Source organism: Solanum stenotomum, chromosome 11 (genome assembly GCF_019186545.1).
Source record: "Solanum stenotomum isolate F172 chromosome 11, ASM1918654v1, whole genome shotgun sequence".
NCBI lineage: Eukaryota > Viridiplantae > Streptophyta > Magnoliopsida > Solanales > Solanaceae > Solanum > Solanum stenotomum.
The window spans coordinates 55,999,259-56,021,944 of NC_064292.1; the positions used below are offsets into that span (position 1 = coordinate 55,999,259).

Sequence of the window (22,686 nt, forward strand, 5' to 3'; positions counted from 1 at the left end):
AAACAAAGGGAGTAAGTAGTATATGTCTTTTTAATACTACAAGAGTGAAATATTGTTAAAACGAACATATATTTTAACATAATATGAAAAATTGGTTTCATATAAGAAACTTTATCGTTATAATGAAATATTTTTTTTATTGAGAATATCTATTATATATAGATTTGAGTATGTTAACTATAAATCATTTAGTGACAGATTAACGATAAATTTTATATTTAATTCTTATTTTCTCTCCCCCTCTCATTATCATTAAAGAAAGGAAAAGAAAAAGGCTTTACTAAACTTTTCCTCCTTATCACTACTTTACTTTTTTCTATGACAAAAAAAAGTTAAGTTTTAGGAGGGGGGGGGGGGTTAGGGAGTAGGGGTAGTTCTATCACAAGGCTATGATGGCATTATGATGAGAGAATAGAATTGTGGTTTCTCTGCAGTTGAATTTATTGACAATATATATACATATATATCTTACTGTCTATGGTCCCCTAAACTTGATTGTGACTTAAGAAAATTAAATAAAAAGTATATCCCTAATATGTATTTAATGTAGTTATCCAATGTACTAAAATTCACTTTGCCTCTATATTGATAAGAATCTTTTATTTAAAAAGTGTTTTAAAGTATTATACTTTTCATGTTAACTAATATATTTTTATAGTTATAGTTATGTCGAATTCATAATTTAAACTTTATGTATTATGAATCGTTGAACAATAGCCTCAAGTGCTAATAAATATGTTCTTAGTTTACTCTTTTTTTTGTGTGTACATTCACTCCTAAGAATATGTGATATATACGTAATCAACTTCACCCTCATTCTCTAAACATTATAAAAAATTGCTAATTTCATTAGCGATATTCTACTAGTGTGAGGCTGGTCAGAGGAAAGAATTACGAGTTAAAAATTAAAACGGGAATACATGTACCATAACCACATACACATCTTGTATTCATTCGTTACAGATAAAATATCGAATACGAATAAATTTTTACCACGATCGGAAAGAGAGAGAGTGTGACATTATTATATATATTGTCCTAGAGTGTATTATTTGTCAGTCCCGCATTCAAAGCGAGTATTTTGCATATATTACTATTCTCTACATAATGACAATCCCATGCACTGTCACATTCTATTGTTATAATACTGTTTCCCTCTTTACTTCGGTACGAACATCGATTGTCGTGAGATAATTAAAATTTTATTTAAAGATCTTAGGTTGGAGTTCGTAAAATAAAAAGAATTTTACTGAAAATGCCGTCTTCAAGAACGAGTTTTGCAATGGGTGAATTCGGAATTAATCGATTTTCAATGCAGATATTGACCGTCGAATAAAAAATCTAAAAAAGTCTTTATACCATGTTTCATGTTTAATATATTGTTCCCTCATTTACTTCTGTACCCTATTTTAAGTTCTTTATATCATTTCATCTTTAATATTTAATATAGTAATATATAGTACTTCTTTTTTGCCAAATTCTCAAAAGAAATCTACCCTCATTACTCAACTTTGTGAAGAGTCAATTGTCCTACAAAAATAATTAATTAAGCCACTTTTCTTTTTGTAAAATAAATTTCTAAAAATTGTTCAATTTTACATATGCTATGTTTAGATTCCTTCCTATTCTTTATCGTTAGCAAATCATCTCGTATTTGACTATACCTTCAATGGAGCTCTGGCATGAAACGGTGGAATACTTCACGTGTCTAAATATTGGGTTTAGAGATAATCAAACTTGAACTGATGACTTTTACAACGTCAAGATAATACTCTATTTGTATGTTTTTTTTTCAATATCTGATTTTATTTTTTATTCTTTGATTTTGCAATCCGTGAGTCTTTAAAAAGTGGACCCATTTTTTTTTTTAAAATGACCATATGTCACAGCCTATATTTATGTCACATTGTAAGGGGATGTTTGGAAAAAACAGGAAAGTGTTTTTTTAGAAGCAAAGAAACTTGTTTAATTTGTAGCCTTTTTTTGAATTTTTACTATTGACTTTTTATGTTAGAATAGAAGGATAATTTATTAATTTTTATTTTATTTTTTTTATGAATAATTTGAACAATATTTTTTTTTTCTAATTATAGGGGTTTTAGTACAGTAGGCTACAGAATGAGTTGCTAAGTTAAGAACATTTCCAACATTCCTTTTGGGTTCAAACTTTGTTCATTTTGTGTATTTGTTTGGCTTTGATTTTTGTAAAAAGCCCAAATTCTAGGAGTCCTTCTTGGACTTTGAAATTGTCAGATGGTGACTAGCCCAACAAGTTGACCATATGTCCCCCCTACCCCCCTCCACCCCACCCCAACCCGAAATAACATTCACTAATCACTTTTCGGCTATGTAATTAAAAAATAAGCAAAGTTGTGGAGTTTTTATTTGATAATATTTGAAAAGTTCATATGTGTAATCTGAATCTTCATGACACTAACTGTTTTTTATATACAAATCGATATGACTTGTCTTTATTGGAGTTTGATTGAATTCACGATATTTTCAGTACACGGCCTAATAAGTCGTCAAGACTACTGAAGTAGATTTAAAACGATGAATCGAGTTTTCTGGATTCAACACCGACCTACTGTTTTTAGGTGGTTGTACAAACTCTAAATCTTGAATTTTCCTAAGCAAAATCAACACAGGATTAGAGTTTTGAAATGATCGTTCCACCGCACCTACTCGAGTTGTCGATACATTAAAAATTCGATCATTTCATGCTAGCTTTTCAATCAACTATGTCTCAATCTCAAATTCAACACGAAAAATAATAATTCAAACATTCTTTTGAATTATTTCAAATTTTGTAATGTTCTAGAAAATTTATAAAAACATTAGAAATGACTAGAAGCTAAGAAATTGAAAAATGTATTTCAATCACTTTCAATGCTTTGGTTTATTACTTGTCATTTCTCTTGAAATCTTGTTTGACCAAAATGGGCCTTGTCACATCATGTGTATTAATGGTCCAAACAAGTAGACAATATAGGATTTGACAATTCAGCAAGAGGGACATTTTAGTAAAACATCCAGACAAAATGGATTTTGTTTCCTTCCATACAATATGAAATATATGAAAAATGATCTTATAAAAGTTCTTATATTTTATCGATTTTTTATGTTATATTTTATCGATCTCCTATGACAGAGCCGTATAAATTAAAAGAACACTGTAATGAGTCATAAAATCAATCTTTCAGATTCTGACTCATTCAAATTCAAATTTTCATATTCTAAATTACAAACACCCGTTGTTTTAAAATTAGCCATTAGATACTCTGTCTAGTGGAATATCAAATTATTTTTTTAAAAATAATAATATTATTTTATAGTTTTGATCATTAAAGTTGTGCCAATATATTTCCCAAGTTAGCTATGGTTTAGTATATTTGGGCTTTCTATACTCATTGGTCTCACCTAAGATACTCTGTCTAGTGGAATATCAAATTATTTTTAAAAAAATAATAATATTATTTTATAGTTTTGATCATTAAAGTTGTGCCAATATATTTCCCAAGTTAGCTATGGTTTAGTATATTTGGGCTTTCTATACTCATTGGTCTCACCTAAGATGAGTTTGGGCTCTTAAATCCATCAAAGCCCAAAAAGAGAGAGCCCATTAAAAGTGGACTCCAAAGTCAGCCCACTTTAATAAACCCATTAGTTTCCAGACTAATTTACTCTTACATCGAATACGACTTGTCGCAAAATTCTATATGTACCGATAAGATATGAAAATCTTTTTACTCACTTTAAGTTGAGTATCCGCTTTCCTCTTCTTTTTTTCCGCTACAATTGAGTCATTGGGTTTACGTAATAGCATAAAAATAAGTGCTTCGAATGATTTCTATTTGACTCTATCTTGTTCTAAAAAAGTTGAAGTGTTTCAAATTATTTGTTGACACGAACAAAATCAGGGAAAACCTTTGAAATTATTTCAATAATGAACCTTGGACATGTAAGAGTTCCAAACAAAATCTTTTTAAAAAGAAAATCTTTTGTCGATAGCTTGTTCCAATCTCCTTATGAAACTTCCGTTATTGTTTTAGCCTTACACTCTAGCAATTTACATGGCATTTCATAAGTCATAAATTATTCAATCTTACCGACAAAATATTAGTCTGTCACTTAACGTTTGTGATAATTGACAAAATCTTAAATTGTGATTCTATTATTTGAGACTAAATAAATCTTTGAAGTTGACACAAACTTTTGATTAAAAATGGAAAAATACTTATCCCAATCTCTTGTGTTTCAACTTTCAAGTCATATAACTTGAGATGCAACCAAATGCAGACCAAGCAAATTACGTACGGCCCAAGCCATTGAAACTCATTGGAAATTTAGATGCAATGATCTCAAAAATAGATGATCTTAAACTTTTCAGAAACAGTTTTCCTATCTCAACGAGGTAGTGGTAAGATCTACGTACAATCTATCCTCCCAGACCTAATTTACGGGATTTCACTGAATAAGTTATTGTTACTGAACTTTTAATCCCCACATACCTTATAGATACATAAATTTTCAAGATTAAGGGTGTGTTTGGTATGAAGGAAAACATTTTTCGGAAAATGTTTTCCAATTTTCTCATCTTTGGTTGGGTTAAATGTTTGGAAAATGTTTTCCAAATTAACTCATTTTCCTCAAATTTAAGGAAAATGACTTCTCTTCAAAACTTAAGGAAAACATTTTCCAAAACTCTCTTCCAACTTCAAACTACAATTACTTTTTTGTTGAAAAAATCAATTTATTTTGTCCCTACCCTCAAACCAGCCCCCCAAACAACCCCCAAAAAAAATAAAATAAAATTAAAGCTTGTTTTTAAATTCAATTTTTTTACCCACCCTCATCCCTACCCCTACCCCCACCTCCTCCCAAAAAAATATTAAAAATTATTTTTAAAAGATATTTCTAATTTCAATTTTTTTATTTTTTACCCCCACCCACTACCCTCGCCCCCCTATCAATTTTTTATTGTTTTTAAAAAATATTTTCAACTTCAATTTTTTATTTTTTCATCCCGATCCTCGNCCCCCCCCCCCCCCCCCCCCCCAAAAAAAAATTTAAGTTTGTTTTTAAAAAATATTTTCAACTTCAAAATTTCAATTTTTCACCCCTACCCTCAACCCATCCCCCAACCCACTCCACCCCCAAAAAAATTTAAGTTTGTTTTTAAAAAATATTTTCAATTTCAAAAATTATTTTCTACCCTAGTAAAAATAAAAGATATTTCTCAAAAAAAAAATCATTCATAAATCAAACACTAAAAATCATTTTCGGAAAATATTTCCTACTCATCAACCAAACATGAGAAAATAAGTCAAAATCAACTTGTTTTCCATGGAAAACATTTTCCTCATACCAAACACACCCTAAAAGTCAAAATTTATCAAACTTAAAATTTAACCACGAAAGCAAAACGAGTCAAAAGTTCAATATCGTCCTCGTGGAGGGCTATTTTCGTAAATCACCCCAACAGAACAAAAGGATATAATAGTAAGCCGTGACGTCCACGGTATTTTCCTAAAGTCGGTTAGGTTCATTTATTTATTTAATATTATAAAACTTATATAAGATCCAAAATAAACAACAAATTCCACAAAATAAATAATTCTCATAAATATATATTTTAAATTAAATAATTTTTCTCCTCTTTCCTTGATCAACAAAACTCCAATTCTTGATCAACCAAAACTCCAAACATCAGGTAATATTAATCTTATAGTAATTTATTTGTGATGTTCAATTTCTTAATTATTCATTTGATTCTTGGAAGAAAAGGGTGTCTTTGTTTCTGTTTCAATTTTAAAATCTTAGATTTGTTAAAAGGATTATGAGATGTTCTTGGTGGTTAATCAATTTTTATTTGATTATTACTGTTAATTGGATATCAATCTCTTAACTTTTTTTTGTTAAAAGTAAGTTTTTACTTACATTGAAATGACATTTGTATTACTCTCCTCTGTTTATTTTATGTGTCCTAGTTTGATTTGATACGAAATTTATGTTTTTGTGTTTAATTTTATACGAAATTTAAGAAAATAAGGGAGATTTTTTAGTTTTGGCCTATCTTTAGTGGACAGAGTTACCTAGTACCTATTGTCGGTGATAGGTATCTCATTGAATTAGTCGAGGTGCCTCGAAGATGGTTGTCTAAAAATAATAATAATTGAGTTTTTGTGAGCGTAGTTATGATATGTGAGTTTTTTTTTCCTTTTTTTAAAAAAAGTAATTAAAGAGTTAATATATGTAAGTGATGCTCTTTTCTAAACAGACTAAGAAGGAAAATAAGATGCGTAAATTGAAAATAGAGAGGGTAAATGATGGTAAAAAAGTTGTTAAATAGAACAGAGGGATTAGTTGCTATATTGAAGAAATTCTTCAGTTTCATTTTGTTTCATGTTTAATACAAACAAAAGGGTAATTGGAAATGAGAATTAATATGTTATAGAAATTATCTTGATGCTAGTCATGACATATGATCGTGACCTTGATATGGACTTGGAATCGCTAACTAGGATGAATAGGCTAACTGTGAATATGATGTCGGAAATAGACCGATTTTAAATAATTCAAAATGGATATCTATGTCCATTTCCCCAAGTCTTGGTCGACAGAGTAATTCAGTGTACTGCTTGGAGGTAGAAGGTACTGTGTAATATTAGTGCGTATATTAGTCGAGTTCTGCGCAAGCTGGACCAGACACTACAGTTTTCGGAACACAAATGAAAGTCTATGTAGCTTATTGCTTCCAATAATCTGCTATGGAAAGCTATGTTTCATTTGTTGAGTTATTATTTATGCAAATCTTGTTCTTTTTTGCGGTAGGTATGGCAGAAGTATTGGGAATGTTTACAGTACAACAAACCATAGGAAATGTGTTATGCTGCAAATGCGGAATCTCGATGCAGCCAAATGCTGCAAATATGTGTGCTAAATGCTTGCGATCCGAAGTTGATATAACAGAAGACTTACAGAAACATGTAGTGATTGTTCACTGCCCTGAATGCGATGGCTATTTGCAGCCTCCAAGGAGTTGGATCAAAGCACAGCTCGAATCGAAGGAGTTACTCACTTTTTGTATCAAGAAGTTGAAGAATTTGAATAAAGTTAAGTTGGTGAATGCCGAGTTTATTTGGACTGAGCCTCATTCGAAAAGGATCAAAATTAGGCTTAAAGTCCAAAAAGAGGTACTAAATGGAGCTGTTCTTGAACAGTCGTACATCGTTGAGTATGTTGTCCAAGATCAAATGTGTGATTCGTGTTCGAAGGTGCAAGTTAATCCTGATCAATGGGTGGCTGCGGTGCAACTTAGACAGCACGTGTCTCACCGAAGAACGTTCTTCTATTTGGAGCAGCTGATTATTAAGCACGATGCTGCTAATCGTGCTATAAAGATTCAACAGTTGGATCAGGGAATTGATTTCTTCTTTGGTCATAGAAGTCATGCTTTGAAGTTTGTGGATTTTGTCAGTAGGGTGGTACTTGTTAGGACCCGAAACGCCAAGCAACTCGCGTCTCATGATCATAAGAGCAATATCGTCATTTATAAGTACACATTCTCTGTAGAAATCAGCCCGGTTTGTCGTGAGGATCTGATATGTCTCCCTCCAAAGGTGGCAGCTAGTTTAGGAAATATCGGTCCTCTAGTGATCTGCACGAAAGTAAGCAACAGTATCTCTCTATTAGATCCGTTTACGTTGAGGCATTGTTTTCTAGATGCTGATCAGTACTGGAGGGCATCATTTAAGCCTTTACTATCTAGTAGACAGCTTGTCGAGTATGTGGTTTTAGACGTTGATGTGGTTTCTGAAGAAGTTAATATTGGAGGCTCGAAGTATGTTTTAGCTGATATCCAAGTTGCTCGTGTTTCTGATTTCGGGAAAAATGACACAATATTCTCCGTAAGAACGCATCTAGGCCATCTTCTAGATGCTGGAGACTATGCCCTTGGTTATGATTTATATCGAGCCAATAGTAATGATTTTGAGCTTGAAAAATACAAAGGTCTTGTCCTTCCAGAGGTGATATTGATTAAGAAAAGCTATGAGGAGAAACACCAAAAGAAACGTGGGAAGCCTCGGTCTTGGAAGCTTAAGTCACTCAATATGGAAATCGATAACTCTGGAAAGGGAAGAGATCAAGAACAAAAGATGAACTCGGAGTATGAGCATTTCTTGAGAGATTTAGAGGAGAATCCTGATATGAGGTTCAACATATCATTGTATCGTGATAAAGAATATCAACGATCAGAAACTACTACTGTTGCTGATGGAGAAGATGTTCCTTCTATTCCTTTGGAGGAGTTACTTGCTGATATTGATCTGAACGATATTGATGTTGAAGAAGATGGCACAAGGGAGTGAACTGAAGACTCGTGAATTGGAACCGGAACTTGATGTTGTGCAAGTTAGTAGCTTAATAAATTTTGTGTCTAGTATTAGTAGAATGAATTTGTTGCACCTGAGCCTAGGGTTCGGAACTAGCCTCTCTACCTCCGCGAGGTAGTGGTAAGGTCTACGTTCTGGGTATGTTGTTGTTGTATTAAAAGAACAAATTTTTGTTATTTCAATATAATGATGTTTTGATGTCTATTTTTATCTTACGCAATATATTCCTTCCCTTCTGAACTAGTATTTGTGTTTGTCATGGAGCTTCACTTCCTCTAAATGCTTGTTTTATTTCGAGTTTGCTTCATATGATTTAGCTGTATTATGTGATCAAATTATGGTTATTCAGATTTTATAGACCAAAAGGTAATGTTCAATTAGCACACTTCGACGGAGTACAAACAAGCTAACAAGCTAGCAACGAAGGACACAATCTCTGCGCTAAATGATATTGGGGGAGAGATGTAACAGGTAACATTCTATCTATGTTTAGATCTTATTTTCATAAAATCTGGATAGTAACTTCCTTTCATACACAAAAATCTCCTTTACAATCAGATACTACTTCATCCTTTGTGTACATTCACACTCTTTATTACAGTAATATTTCTCACTCTACAAGTATGAGTCTGCTATTTTTCCTGCTAGCTATTTCCGTTCTGTACACGTATCTATCTACTCAAAGAATGCACAAACAGTTTATAAGGTGGACAAGACGGTGCGCAACAAGTTTTGATGTGGTAAAGGTAATGTTTCAAATGTTTTGGACAAGACAGGAGGCTGCAGTTCCCTTTGAAATTTCTTCAATAGATTGATAATTCGCCCTTTAGTTTCTTCTGTGGCCAAGTTGTTCCCTGCCCATAAAACCTATAGGAAAAATGAAATAAAGACAAAAAGTTATGAAATGAAGGGAATCTTAGTGCATATATGGAACTGCAAATCAAGATTAAGGGTATAGAAAGGGAAAATTACCTCAGCGAAAATTGCTATGATCTTCGGTATATGAAATCCTTGAGGGCCAATAACTTTCTGCTCAAACCTGAAAGATCAAGGCACAGTGCAAGCAGTGCATAAGATATGTTGAAGTTTTGAGAATCATTGATTACTTAAATGTTATAGGCTACAGGGAATACTTACATCTCTATCATTGAGCAAAGTAGTTCATGACTGATTTTAGCCTCATCCAGATTACACCTTATTGGTAAGTGGCTAATCCAGAGCTGGATGAACTGAGACAAGAATGTTTATAATATGTCAGTTGATAAATGACAAGTTTATCAAACTACTGTCAAGAGAAGTCGTAGATTTGTGACGAGTGTTTGTTATGGGTTCTAGTGTATGAAGTTTTAGGAAGCAGTAGTAAGAGAGCACCTCATAGGTGTAGAAATCATCTGAGAGAAACTGGTTTAACTTCCCACAGGTATAAACAGCAGCCTCATAAGCCATGATGTTATCCTGGTAGTTTGCATTAGGATGCTCCAATGCAGTTTTCAAACAACCGAATATACCTGCAAACATTAAAAAGCCAAGTCAGTGCTGCTAGTGGAGAAAATAGATACCTTAAGCATATAATAATGCACAAAGCTACCTTTAGTATGAGGTTTAAGGAAATCTGCTCCGAATTCAGCACAAATACCAATTGCAATTGCTACGATCTGAAAAAAATAAGGAACACGTCAGGTTTGAAGGATATACGAGAGACTTAGTAGGGAAACAAATTGTAAAAGAAGGGGAAAATAGAACCTGTGGAACATCTGGATCCTTGTGATAGTAAACTTTAAGCAGGAGAGGTATCCACTCTTCATAGTACCTGATTTTTAAAATAATAATAAAAAATGACGTTCATCTAAGCCAATTGAGGTTACCATGATTAACAAGACATTGAAAATTGCATAAGAGACTTGCCTGAATGCTTCTTCGCGGCACTGCTCAGCAACTTCACGGAAAAGGTGCACTACAATTCTTCTTTCTTCTGCTGTTCTATCATTACTCTGTACAGAAGTGCGTAGAAAAGTGAAAAGGAAAGGTGTAAGGCCAAAGAAACCATAAAAATTCCCTGTAGAATTAGCAGTTTAATTCAATTTAGTCACTTTTGATGCTTCAGTAAGAGGTGTCATGAATTGAATTATATGTATAGTACATCATAAAGAGAGAGACACTTACCCACATAAGTGATGCATAAGGCAAAAACTTGTCTAAAAGGGGCAAGAATGATGCCTTAAGTATTTTCACCATAGTTTCGAGGCAAATGCCAATCTGAATTCAGGAAAAAAAAGAAGAAACCGACGAAGGTAAGTCTAAGATCCTGTTAAGTAATATATATATTAGAGGCTCCGTTGAGATAAAACACTAACGTTTCTACATATAGTTAAGTGTTGTTGAGCTGCCTCCTTAAGTAGTTTCTGCTCCCTTGAATCTGTGTGTTCTTTAGCTCTTTTCTCTCTTTCTGTTTTGCGGTATGAGCAAGTTAAGAGAACCTTTGATATGCCTTCAACAAATTTTTCAGCTTGATGTTTACTTAGATGTGAACCCGGAATCTGTGAGTAAGTACTTGTTAGTGCACAGACAAATAAGCTATACAGAAGACAAAAGAGTTAATGACCTGAATGCTTTCGTTGAATGCCTCCAATAGTCTTGCTTGAACTTGTACCTTTGACTCCTAAAGGGAAAGCAGAACCTCCTTAGGATCGTATCAATATTGATTAAACTTTTGCTGCAATACTAGGTTATTTACCTTCTTTAACGCGTCAAGCAAAGATGGGATGATAGTGTTAGATAGCTTTTGAACTGGGGCCTTGCCACAACCTGTTACAGGAAGCCCTTTCTTCATAGCACAAGAAGCTGAATTTAACAGTAACGGCATTGCTACAAAAGGAATAAATGCAACTCAGAAAACAATCAGATTTGGTTTATAATACGGAAACAAATGATTAGAAGAAGACTCTTGTAGAAAATTTACCAGAAATGGCAGTCATTCTTACTTCTTCGCTGAATTCGAAGGTAAGATTCGGAACTAAAGCACTAACAACCTGCATAAACGATAAGTTAGGTAAAAATCTGCATGCTCCTTTGTAAGCCTTGTAAAAGAGATTAGCTATGACCTGTAATTTTCTAGACAGACCTCATTAACCCATAAATGCAGCCGTCCCTTTAACTCAGCTGCAAAGCAGCATAGCATATGGCAGGCCAAGGCCTTCTCTTCCAGAAGTGCACTTCTTATCCGGATCTTTTTATTCTCAGCGGTGACTTTAATCATGCTACAGAAGATACTTATGTCAGCTGAAGACATCCTCAATAAATTTTTTTCCAATAAGTTGTTATTTCACTTTTTTCCTGCAACCAACTTCAGGTTACAATTCCCGTGTGTAATCCCACTTGTGGGATCTAAGGAGGGTAGTGTGTGCACAAACCTTACCCCTACCTTTGAAGGTAGAGAGGCTGTTTCCAATAGACTGCATTTCAGGTTAGTAATGGAAATTTATCTCATCAAACAGTGCTATTTAAGTGCAGTGACTAATAACCTCATAAAACATCTGTGAAACCTCAAGTGCCTGGAAAGACCAGATGTTTTCCTTTGACTACGAGANNATGCAGCCGTCCCTTTAACTCAGCTGCAAAGCAGCATAGCATATGACAGGCCAAGGCCTTCTCTTCCAGAAGTGCACTTCTTATCCGGATCGTTTTATTCCCAGCGGTGACTTTAATCATGCTACAAAAGATACTTATGTCAGCTGAAGACATCCTCAATAAATTTTTTTCCAATAAGTTGTTATTTCACTTTTTTCCTGCAACCAACTTCAGGTTACAATTCCCGTGTGTAATCCCACTTGTGGGATCTAAGGAGGGTAGTGTGTGCACAAACCTTACCCCTACCTTTGAAGGTAGAGAGGCTGTTTCCAATAGACTGCATTTCAGGTTAGTAATGGAAATTTATCTCATCAAACAGTGCTATTTAAGTGCAGTGACTAATAACCTCATAAAACATCTGTGAAACCTCAAGTGCCTGGAAAGACCAGATGTTTTCCTTTGACTACGAGATGTTGTCTCTAAATAAACAGGCAGATATGCAGAAGTCACTTAACGGATTCACTTTCTTTACATTCTGATTCAACATAGTAGTTTCATATGGTATAGCATGTAATACATGGTGAAATGAAATTCAAAAATACGAAAACTCACAACCATCTACATCTTTACATAGTACTAATACCTACACCCATCCATGTAAATTAAATTTCGTACAAGTTGTTATAGGAAGATCCAACCTTTCATCATCAGAATCATCTGTATCTGAACTATTGGAAACACTTAGCTGAGCAGATTTTAGCACAATGGGCATGGCAAGACTTAGATAAGGAAGGAAATCTTCCCCCAAGCATTTACATAGTCTACCGTATGCCTGTCATAGAATCAAGTGTAAATTAGCCAAAAACTGAAAAGAAAATGGAAGTTGCACAACATTCTAAGTTGTATCAACATACCAGTAATGAAAATTTCCTCATTGGATCTTCTATCTCTGTTTGAGTTTCTTGCAGTGAAATGAGTACTGCAGTGACCTAAAATGGAACATCACATAAGGTAAATGCATTTTCAGATATGTTGATAGTGTCACATTTATATAATGCCTGCTAAGTGCTAATGAAAAGATATAAATTGTTTTCACCTTTTCAACATAACCAAGGATTGCTTGATTTCCAAAAGCCATTGTAACCCTGGTAATGCATTCCATGGATTTGGCAAGTAGCGTGCGACTTGTATCTTTAGTAGCAGTTTCCAAGATAACTTTCAGATAAGGCATTATAGAATCATATATGTAAGCAGAGTCTTCCTGCAGTATCCCAGGAAAATGAAGTTTAGAACACCAGAGATTTAAACAAAAGAAGTTCTTTTTGAACCGCTGAAAGCGAAGTACCTGCAATGAACTAGCTAAATAGGCTAAAGTTTCAAGAGCTGCTTCTTTCCTCATTGTCATTCCTCTCTAGAATATGCAGCAAGTTAAAAGCTTATGTCATTTACTCTTATACACGTGGATGAATGAGTGTGTTGTAGATTGGTAAAGGTGACATTACCTGTAGAAACCCGACTAATTTACTCACTATTTTGTGCAGGTAAGGTTTCAAGTCATCTTCACGGCAATTGTGACTGAACAACCATATCACTGAAGCTGCACGTGTCTATACACAAGAGAGAATATCAGTCGTCAACTATGTGTGCTTGCAGTGGACAAGTTTTGATATGTCAAGAGTTCAGATGCTCAAAAGCTATCTACTGCAAAGGTCAAATGTCATAAACAGTACCTGCAACCTGGGATTATGAAAATCATCCAATACTTCTATGAAAGCTGGAAGGAGCTGCCAAAGATATTCCTCTTGAAAACGCGGGCTCAGATGGGTTGATAGCTGACCAATTGTACGAATTGTGGCCCAACGTACTCGAGGGTGGCTATCATACATTAGATTCACAATAGACTGTCCAAATTTCACCATCTCCACTAACAATGCCTGGGAATTTCCAAACCAGAAATCAAACTCAAAAAACATATTTCAGTTGCCAAAAGTAATCCTAGAACTTAAGATGTACTATGTACGTAGACCTTACCCCTACCTTAGGAGTAAGGTAGAGAGGTTGATTCCGAGTGAGTCCTACCTTTGAGCATCCTTCTGATATCAGTCCAATAGCAGTAACGGCAGCATGACGAATTCTCCAATCTTCTTCATCCAAGAACTTGAACAAGCACGCAGGGCAATTAGGTAGAATTGCATCTCCCCCTAATGCAATTGCTAACCTCTCTAGACTCTCCATACCATAACTGCACATACTCAACTCCCCTTCATTTTTATCATCACTAATTGCATTTCTCCAACGAGGGTCATCTTCAATATGCACCAACATCTTAATCAACACATTAAGCAACTTAGTTACTTCTTCTTTTGGTACAATCTCTATCATCCCACACCCAATCTCCCTATTCTCAGCTACAGTAACAACAAACTCTATAGCAAGTTGCCTTGACTTTTCCCCCAACTTCAAACACTCAGCTAACTTCACCATAGACTCAAACACAACACCAATATTACCTTCAAAAAACGCGGTCTCTACACCAGCTAAAACAATCATATCCTCAAGAACACTACACACAAGAACCTCCTCATCGGAACATGCCATTATCAAAGTCATTAGAACATGCCCTAAAAGACCATAAAACTTGCAATAACTGGCGGGGTTTGACAAATACAAAATCAATTTCACAGAAGCCCTAGCTGCAAGAACCCCAGATCGATGTTCTTCCGTTATAGTAGGCATAAGATCTGTAAACCCCTCAATCAAACAATCAACAAATGGTACAAAAATCTCAGGACATTTCGGTATCAATTCATCCCATAAAAGCAAAACACCCAAATTTCTGTTCGAATCCGAACCCAAATTCTCAATCATAAAGAAAAACAAATAACTCCATTCATATTTAGGGAAAAGCAAACCCGCTATACTCGATACACAAGAACAACAAGCCTCTAGTGTTTCATAATCGCTTTCACGCCGAACTTTGTAATACAACTTAACCATCAAATCATTTTGCGTAGTTGATGAAAGTTTGGGCCAAAAGGGTAGTAAAATATCGGTTAAAAGCTTGTAACAGAAAATACCCGTACGCGATGATGGCTGGCTACGTTGAATTGTTTCGAAAAGTTTCTCAATCAAAGAATTTGGGTAGTTCTTTTTGGTGTAATCGATGAGAGCTTTTGCTGGTTTACGAAGATCATCGTCATCGCTGTTGAGCTGGCTTAGTAGTTTGACGAGCGGGTACGATTCGGGTCCGAAGAGAGCTTTTGCTGATTCGGGGTTGATCGCCATTGAAGCAGAGCTTGCCATTGAAACAGAGCTTGTAGAGAAAGAAGAAAGTTAGTTTTTCTTGTTACAGAGAAACTGTGGGTTCTGGCGGGTTTAAATAGAATTTGAATATTCCCGTCAAAATTAGCTCATGAAATCGTAATTCGTCTAATCTGTTGAAGTTCGGATTGATTATTGTCTCGTTTATTTATTAGCTCATTTCATTTCAGCATAGTCAATCGAAAATTAGGTTGATATCTAGCACAAATTGATCAATGAGAATTTTGTCAATTTTTTTTTATAAATTTGATAATACCGAAAACACCTGAACTTGACGCAAATTATTAATTTTGTTTCCGAATAATTATTGACAGTCTTAGAAACACCCTTCTACTTGACTAACTAAACTTAGATACACCCCGACACTCTCCGATCTGCCACATGACGTAACAAGTGGTCTCAAATTCTATAGGAGCATGAGACTTTTAATAAAAAATCGAGAGAAGTGTTGAAAATGCCTCTAAACTTGACGAGAATTTAGGGATGTATTTTACTCATGTTACAAGATTGAGAGTGTACTTAAGTTCAATTAGTTAAATAAATGAGTGTTTTTAAAGCTGACAATAGTTCAGAGATGAAAGTAATAATTCGCTTCAAATTTAGGGATGTTTTCAATACTTCTCTCTAACTATTGTAAAATAACAAATAAATTAAAATTATATTGTCCGAATGAAGTGTGAATTGCCATGGATTTAGATATTACAATTTTGAACTTTGAGGAGTAATAACAATATTCCTTTACGATCTGACGGCTGACCTAGGGTTNTCAATATTTGTTTTTGTTTTGTTGTGGATTATATTTTCTTTTAGGGGATAAAGCACAAGTCCCCCTAAACTATAACCTAAATCTCAGAGACACACTTCAACTAAACTAATGTCTTATTATCCCCGAACTCATTTTTCTTGTAATTTTATACATTTTTTAACGTACGTGGTATACTCCGTGACTCCATGTAATTGAAGCGCGTGGGAGATGTTTGGATGCCACGTAAACCAAAAAGGCAGCTTAGGAGGTAGAGAGGTTGTTTTCGAGGGAGTGTTACCTTTGAGCATCCTGCTGAAATCTGTCCAATTGCAGTAACGGCAGCATAACGAATTTTCCAATCTTGATCAGGCGCACAGGGCAATTAGGCACAATTACATTCCCCTAATGCAACTGCTAACCTATCTAAACTCTCAATACCATAGCTAAACACACTCAACTCCCCTTCATTTTTATCTTCACTAATTGCATTTCCCCAACAAGTGTCGTATTCAATATGCACCAACATAACAATCAACGCAATAAGATTAAACAATCAAATCCACAAGAAGACCCTTGCAAGAAAGAATCAATCAACAATGAACCACACACAATTGCTATCAACAAAGTTAGAACCACATACAGTTGAGATAAGGTACTTACAACACTGAACTGATCAACAATGCAGTACGATACCCTCAAAATATTAGGGTATCAAATTAGTAGTCTATACAAGAAAGTAAGAAACTATAATCCATCAGAAATTATGTTTGTCCTGATTCAGCATTGCAAGCTGTTTACTGAGGTGCTCACGAAAAATGTTTGATCTTAGCAATTGCCATGTCAAGGTCCCGAAGACTGGTCTCAGTTTTTGCTATTGCTGAATCAACGGATGTTTTGGCTGACTTAGGACAATATTTCCCAAAGCTTATCAGCAGCAGTCTAATTGAAATAAAGACAGTTTTAAAGCACTTGTTTGAGTAAATAAAAAGGAAAACAATTCAAATAGGCTCTAAGAGATGTTACCCTCTTCATGTAGAGCAAACTTTATCTCTAGCATCAACAACTGCAAATGTAGGATCAACTTGGACAATAGAAGTAGAAGCAGCATCAGCAGCTGCAATTGTAGGATAAACTTGGCAGTAGAAGTAGAAGCTACATTGGCAGCTGTAGTTGTAAGATTAACAGTTGAACTTGTATCAGCAGTTATAGCTGCAGCCATGTCTCTTCCTATTGAGAATATAATTAAATAATAAAAGTAACCATGTCTCTTCCTGTTGAGAATATAATTAAATAATAAAAGTGTACTCTCTAACCACTTAAGCTTTTAGATGAGATGATTACACACTTTAACATGGTATCAGAGCGGGCAGAGATACGAATCTCAAGGAAATGTTCTCTTAAAAATTATATACAATTATATACTCTCAGAGGCGTATCTAGGATTTTGAGATGATGGGTGCACTGTTATAAAAAGGTTGATCTATGATATAAATTTGTTCAGTTCGACATTTAGAATTTTACTACTGAAAATCGTTACAATTTTAAAATTATAGGTCTAAAATTAATTCTTATATATATATATATATATATATATATAGTGTTATCTAATTTTAGAAAGAAAAATAAAACATGATAAATATAAAATTCAAATTTCTAACCTAGCGGAGAGAGGTGCACCCAGTCATAATCGCATTATGTGATACTTCAAGTGTGAGTTCACACATCTATATTTCAATATTTTTTTTAAAATATAACACTACTAGATATGATCTCGGGAGGTACCATGAATTCACGTGAACTCGATGACCCTCCTTAGATACGCCTTTGTATACTCTTGCCTTTTGCATCCATTATCCATATAAAATCACTTTATAGAAAGTCTTGATTTATTAAGGAGATTTTAGAGTTTGAAAGAAATTAAGTTGCCACTGTTGTTTAATCCGATTTACTAAGATATAACTTTGCCAAATATTGTGAGAGATAATAAAATTTAAAGTATATTTCAGAAAGTTACAATCATTAAGAAAATATAATCTATAACAAAACAGAAACAAATATTGAAAAGAAGAAAATCGAACCCACTGAATACACAGCGTGCCTTGAGAAAATTAATCTCCTCAAGTACTCGAGGTTAATGGAATATATCCTCCAGAATAGAACGATCTATGTATTGGTACCAAAATCCACAGTAGCAGCGAACCACTCAACGATAGTAAAGTACACTAAAATTTGTTTGTGCAGAATAAGAAGTTTAGGAAATTCATTGTTAAAAAATGAGAGGAGACCCTCTATTTATAAACAACAAAGAGTAGTATGAACAGGTGTTTATCGTGCCTTATCATAAAGGTCATAACCATTTAGAAAAATCACAACCGTTCGGATCACGACTCTTAAGAAAAATCACACATGTGGACATTCCATTTCACACCCTCATGCCATCTTCTTCAATATTAATATCCCTCGGATCAATATCAGCAAGTAACTTCTCTAAAGGAATACAAGCAACATTTCTCCATCAGCAACATAAATGGTTTTTGATCGTTGATATTCTTTATCACGGCTCGATGTGAATCATAACCGAGGGCATAGTCTCCAGAGTCTAGACGAAAGAATTGCTCAAGTCCATATAATATTAAAACTAATGGTATGAGATATATATATATATATATATATTAAAACTAATGGTATGAGTGTCTTATTTTATGCATGAACGCAACCGAATAGTAATTCACCATCCGCAAACCTATATTTCGGTATGACTCTCTTCTTGTATAGTAAATAAGACACTCCAAGAATCCTTATTATTCATTCTCTTATTTTATTTTCTAGGCAGATAAAAAAAGGGAGAGACATTACCTTGTTTAAATTTTTGCATAGTATTTTTACATCCCGTTGTTGATTTCACCTACAAAGTTGTACAATAAAATTGATATCTCTTAATTATTCAAAATGAATCAGTTTTAGTTTGTTTTGCTCAAAAATACCTTTGTCATTATATTTGAATAAATGCAAAATTGTTGGAATAATAATTTAAAGTTAGAGTAGGAAATATGAATCCTAAATTATTTTGGATTTGTTATTTGATATTTATTTCATTCATGTCTAGTTTATATGGGAATAAATTTTCTAGTCCTAATTAGTTTTGTTTATCACCATACTTATACACCTATGAAAAGTGGTTCGTGGAGAAAAATTGATAAAAATCCTCGTGGTGTTTCCAATGCGGTGAATCATTTTACTTCTTTGGCATTTGTACACGTGGCATTTCATTGGATTTGTAGCTCAACAGACCGTAGATCACAAGTGGCAACTCTGTGGACCAGTTTTGAATATAAGGCAAGAGATTATTCTCTCGTTTCATTTAGTATTTCAAAAGAAGTGTATGGAGAGATATCGTTGCCGGAGAAAATATTATCCTTTGTGGGAACCATCTTTCTTGGTGTTTTAGTATTGGACAGAATGCTATGTGTTTATTCTGTTACTAAGCTTCCAGGGTTCGAAACTTGTAAGTTATGGATATTGAAAGACTATGGTGTCAAGGAATCTTGGAGTGCCTTGTTTACCGTAGAAGATCCCTCAGTTTGTAGAGTCATACCAAAATATAGGTTTGCGGATGGTGAATTGCTATTTAGTTGCTATCATGTTCCGAGTCGCGGGCATCTCTATCGTACATCCAGTGGATCATTTGTGTCATGGCTGCAACCTGGCCTTCTGAACATAGCAGCTTTTACAGAAAACTTGATCTCTCCAAAGTCATTAGTTTCTAATTATGTATAATCGGTGGTCCTCCAAAAACAACCTCTTTACCTCCACGAGGTAGAGGTAAGGTCTGCGTAAGGTCTACCCTCCTCAAACCCCACTTGTGGAATTTCACGGGATATTATGTATGATCGATGCACTTTTCTTTTTCCAATAATTTTGTTACAATCTTGTTTTCTTCTTTTCTTTTGTTTTGAGGTCCATCGAAAACCGTTGCTCTACTATTGTGTCCTGCTATATAGCATGTCTCGAAAACTTTAATATAATTATTACCATCAATAATGCTTTGATAATACTAATAATTTCGGAATTAATTAATAGTTGGAGTTTTCTACAATACTAATATTATCTCGAAACTAATTGATGCTGAAAAACTAATCTCTTTATTACTTCATTATTTTACTCTATTTATACATTATAAGTCTTTAATAAGTCCAAAGTTGAATTATCAAAATGTTCATTAAAAATTGATAACCATTTTACCCTTATCAATAAAAAATGTAATCTCTTACTTAAATCACATAATTACTTATTAAATTATAGTTACGGTGAACATAATTCGCGTTTCAAATTTTCACTTTCATATTCCACGGTTATAATTTTTTCCACACCCCTCTTACATTACCCTCTTTAAATTTGCATAGTATTTTTACACCCCTTCTTAATTTCACCTACAAAGTTGTACAATAAATTGTCTTACAATATGATATCTCTTTTAAGTATTCAAAATACATTAGTTTTACCTTTGCTATTTTTTTTGCTCAAAAATACATTTGTCATTAGATTTTTGGCTCAAATATACTTTGTCATTATGTTTTCACTAAGGGGTTTAAGATACAAAGAAATAAACGCAGAACTGTTGGAATAATAATTCGAAGTTGGAGTAGGAAATAGGAATCCTAAATTGTTTAGGATTTGTTAATTAGTATTTATTTAATTCATGTCTAGTTAAAATTTGTCTGTCCTAGTTTATATTAAAATAAATTTTCTAGTCCTAGTTTAGTTTGGTTTCTTACCATTATAAATAACGATGTTACTAGTTATTTTCAATAGAAAGAAATAGAGAGACATTGAAGTAAGATTCAGGAACTTTTGAGGTTTATAAATTAAATAAAATATTTTCATTCAAAACTAACTTAAAAATATATACATAAAAAATAATTTTAATTATGTATAAATAGTGTAATTTTTCATTATTCTATAAACCCCTAACCCCAAGTTGGCTCCGCTTAGACAGATAATGAATAGAGAAATTACGACCTTCACTTCAAATTTGCAAAGGTATATATGCTCCTTGTTTCTTTCTGCTGCTATTTTTTTTTTCAATTTTGATTCATCGTTTATATAATATATTATCGAGGACACAAATTTAGATAGAAGTTTATGGTAGATTAGAATAGAATGTTAGTAGGTAGGTTAGCTAATTATCGCCAACAGTTTTGGCAGTTTTTTGCACATGAGGAGAGAGGAGGAGACCTTAGGTTCACGTGAAGTCGAGATCAAATACCCCTCTAACCACTATTCTATTTTTAAATTAAATTTCAGGGAAGAGCGTATTAGAGTCGTCAAAAAATAACAATAATACAGAGCAGATAGATGTTGATGAGGTCAGTTTCTGATGGTATTGGTTGAGTTTAATTCAGATTCTATTGTTTGTCTGATCACTCTTTCTTGTCCTATCTAGGCATTGACAGTTCACTTCGAAGAGGGAATAATTATGAACATCCTTAGCAGGTTATCTGTGCGATCTCTTCATCAATAAAAATGTGTTTCAAAATTATGGAATACATTGATCTCCGATCCTTACTTTAAGATGAAGCATTTCAAGCGTGCCAACAACGACCAAAAATCTCTTATTACTCACATGTGCATGAATGAAAATAGATTTTCCAGCTACTGTTGTCCTTTATCGTCGATTCAAATGGGTGAGGATGCACACAAAATTGATCGCCCTTTAAGCTCTAAACCATTTTTTAGAGCCTTGTGTGGTTGCAATGGCTTTGTTCTTGTCATAGTTTCTGGTATTATGGTTGATAAACACCCAATACATTTGCTATGGAACCCCTCTATAAGAGAATCAATACTACTTCCCGCTCCAGAGTATGAAATATGTGACTATACTCGTTATGGATTTGGTTATGACTCAACTAGTGGTGACTATAAGATCCTTAGAATTTGTGATCAAGGATATAATGAAATTCTTGCGTTGAAAGGTGGTTCCTGGAGAAAAATTGATAAACATCCTCGTGGTGTTTCCAATGCGGTGACTCGTACTAGTTGTTTGGCATTTCTACACGAGACATTTCATTGGATCGGTAGCATAATAGATCCTAGATCACATTGGATTGGTGGCTCGAGAATATATTCTCTCGTTTCATTTAGTATTTCAAAAGAAGTGTATGGAGAGATACCATTGCCAGAGGAAATATTATCTTTTGTGGGCATCTTCTATCTTGGTGTTTCAGTATTGGATGGAATGCTATCTGTTAATTCTGTTACTTTTTCTCCGGATCTGGATTTGGAAGCTTTTAAGTTATGGGTATTGAAAGACTATGGTGTCAAGGAAACTTGGATTGCATTGTTTACTATAGAAGATTCCTCTGTTTATAGAGTCATTCCGAAATATAGGTTTGCGGATGGTGAATTGCTATTCAGTTGCTTTCATATCCCAAGTAGCGGAACTCAATTTCGTACATCCAGTACACCATTTACGTCATGGCTGCAACCTGGCATTCAGAACATGGTAGTTTTTACAGAAAGCTTGATCTCTCCGAAATCAGTAGTTTCTTATGTATGATCGATGGTCCTCCGAAAAACGTATATATATAATAAATTGTCTTACAAACATGATAGTATCTCTTAATTATTCAACATGAGTAAGTTTTACCTTTCGTTATT

At 34.0% G+C, this 22,686-nt stretch overlaps 4 protein-coding genes across 4 annotated transcripts; 2 read left to right on the plus strand and 2 right to left on the minus strand.

Annotated features, from left to right (window-relative positions):
* Positions 1–5,593: 5,593 nt before the first annotated feature.
* LOC125845485 (uncharacterized) lies at positions 5,594–8,600 on the plus strand. Its single transcript, XM_049524997.1, has 2 exons — positions 5,594–5,713; positions 6,835–8,600. The coding sequence occupies exon 2, from the start codon at positions 6,837–6,839 to the stop codon at positions 8,370–8,372; it is 1,536 nt and encodes a 511-aa protein (XP_049380954.1). The 5' UTR covers positions 5,594–5,713; positions 6,835–6,836; the 3' UTR covers positions 8,373–8,600.
* A 119-nt stretch (positions 8,601–8,719) lies between these two features.
* On the minus strand, positions 8,720–10,205 carry LOC125845489 (uncharacterized). Its single transcript, XM_049525002.1, has 6 exons — positions 10,140–10,205; positions 9,985–10,051; positions 9,768–9,904; positions 9,534–9,625; positions 9,369–9,435; positions 8,720–9,263 (listed from the first exon to the last, which is right to left on the minus strand). The coding sequence occupies exons 3-6, from the start codon at positions 9,840–9,842 to the stop codon at positions 9,096–9,098; spliced, it is 402 nt and encodes a 133-aa protein (XP_049380959.1). The 5' UTR covers positions 9,843–9,904; positions 9,985–10,051; positions 10,140–10,205; the 3' UTR covers positions 8,720–9,095.
* On the minus strand, positions 10,204–15,349 carry LOC125846110 (uncharacterized). The gene is made up of 16 exons (XM_049525561.1): positions 14,043–15,349; positions 13,694–13,897; positions 13,466–13,570; positions 13,309–13,374; positions 13,060–13,224; positions 12,878–12,952; positions 12,662–12,795; positions 11,958–12,105; positions 11,751–11,848; positions 11,518–11,653; positions 11,356–11,425; positions 11,131–11,261; positions 10,999–11,055; positions 10,751–10,933; positions 10,560–10,652; positions 10,204–10,387 (listed from the first exon to the last, which is right to left on the minus strand). Exons 1-16 carry the CDS (start codon positions 15,264–15,266, stop codon positions 10,214–10,216), a joined length of 3,063 nt encoding a protein of 1,020 aa, XP_049381518.1. The 5' UTR covers positions 15,267–15,349; the 3' UTR covers positions 10,204–10,213.
* Positions 15,350–21,709: 6,360 nt separating this feature from the next.
* Positions 21,710–22,585, plus strand: LOC125846111 (F-box protein CPR1-like). Its single transcript, XM_049525562.1, has one exon. It carries the CDS (start codon positions 21,710–21,712, stop codon positions 22,583–22,585), a length of 876 nt encoding a protein of 291 aa, XP_049381519.1.
* Positions 22,586–22,686: the final 101 nt, after the last annotated feature.

Excerpts from the sequence above, each read along its gene's own strand:
- LOC125845489 (XM_049525002.1), bottom strand. The coding sequence starts at position 9,842 with ATGGCTTATGAGGCTGCTGTTTATACCTGTGGGAAGTTAAACCAGTTT. Across the intron at positions 9,626-9,767 it reads ATGATTTCTACACCTATGAG|TTCATCCAGCTCTGGATTAG; the intron begins GTGCTCTCTTAC and ends TTCTTGTCTCAG. Across the intron at positions 9,264-9,368 it reads TCATAGCAATTTTCGCTGAG|GTTTTATGGGCAGGGAACAA; the intron begins GTAATTTTCCCT and ends TTTTTCCTATAG.
- LOC125845485 (XM_049524997.1), top strand. The coding sequence starts at position 6,837 with ATGGCAGAAGTATTGGGAATGTTTACAGTACAACAAACCATAGGAAAT.
- LOC125846111 (XM_049525562.1), top strand. The coding sequence starts at position 21,710 with ATGGGTGAGGATGCACACAAAATTGATCGCCCTTTAAGCTCTAAACCA.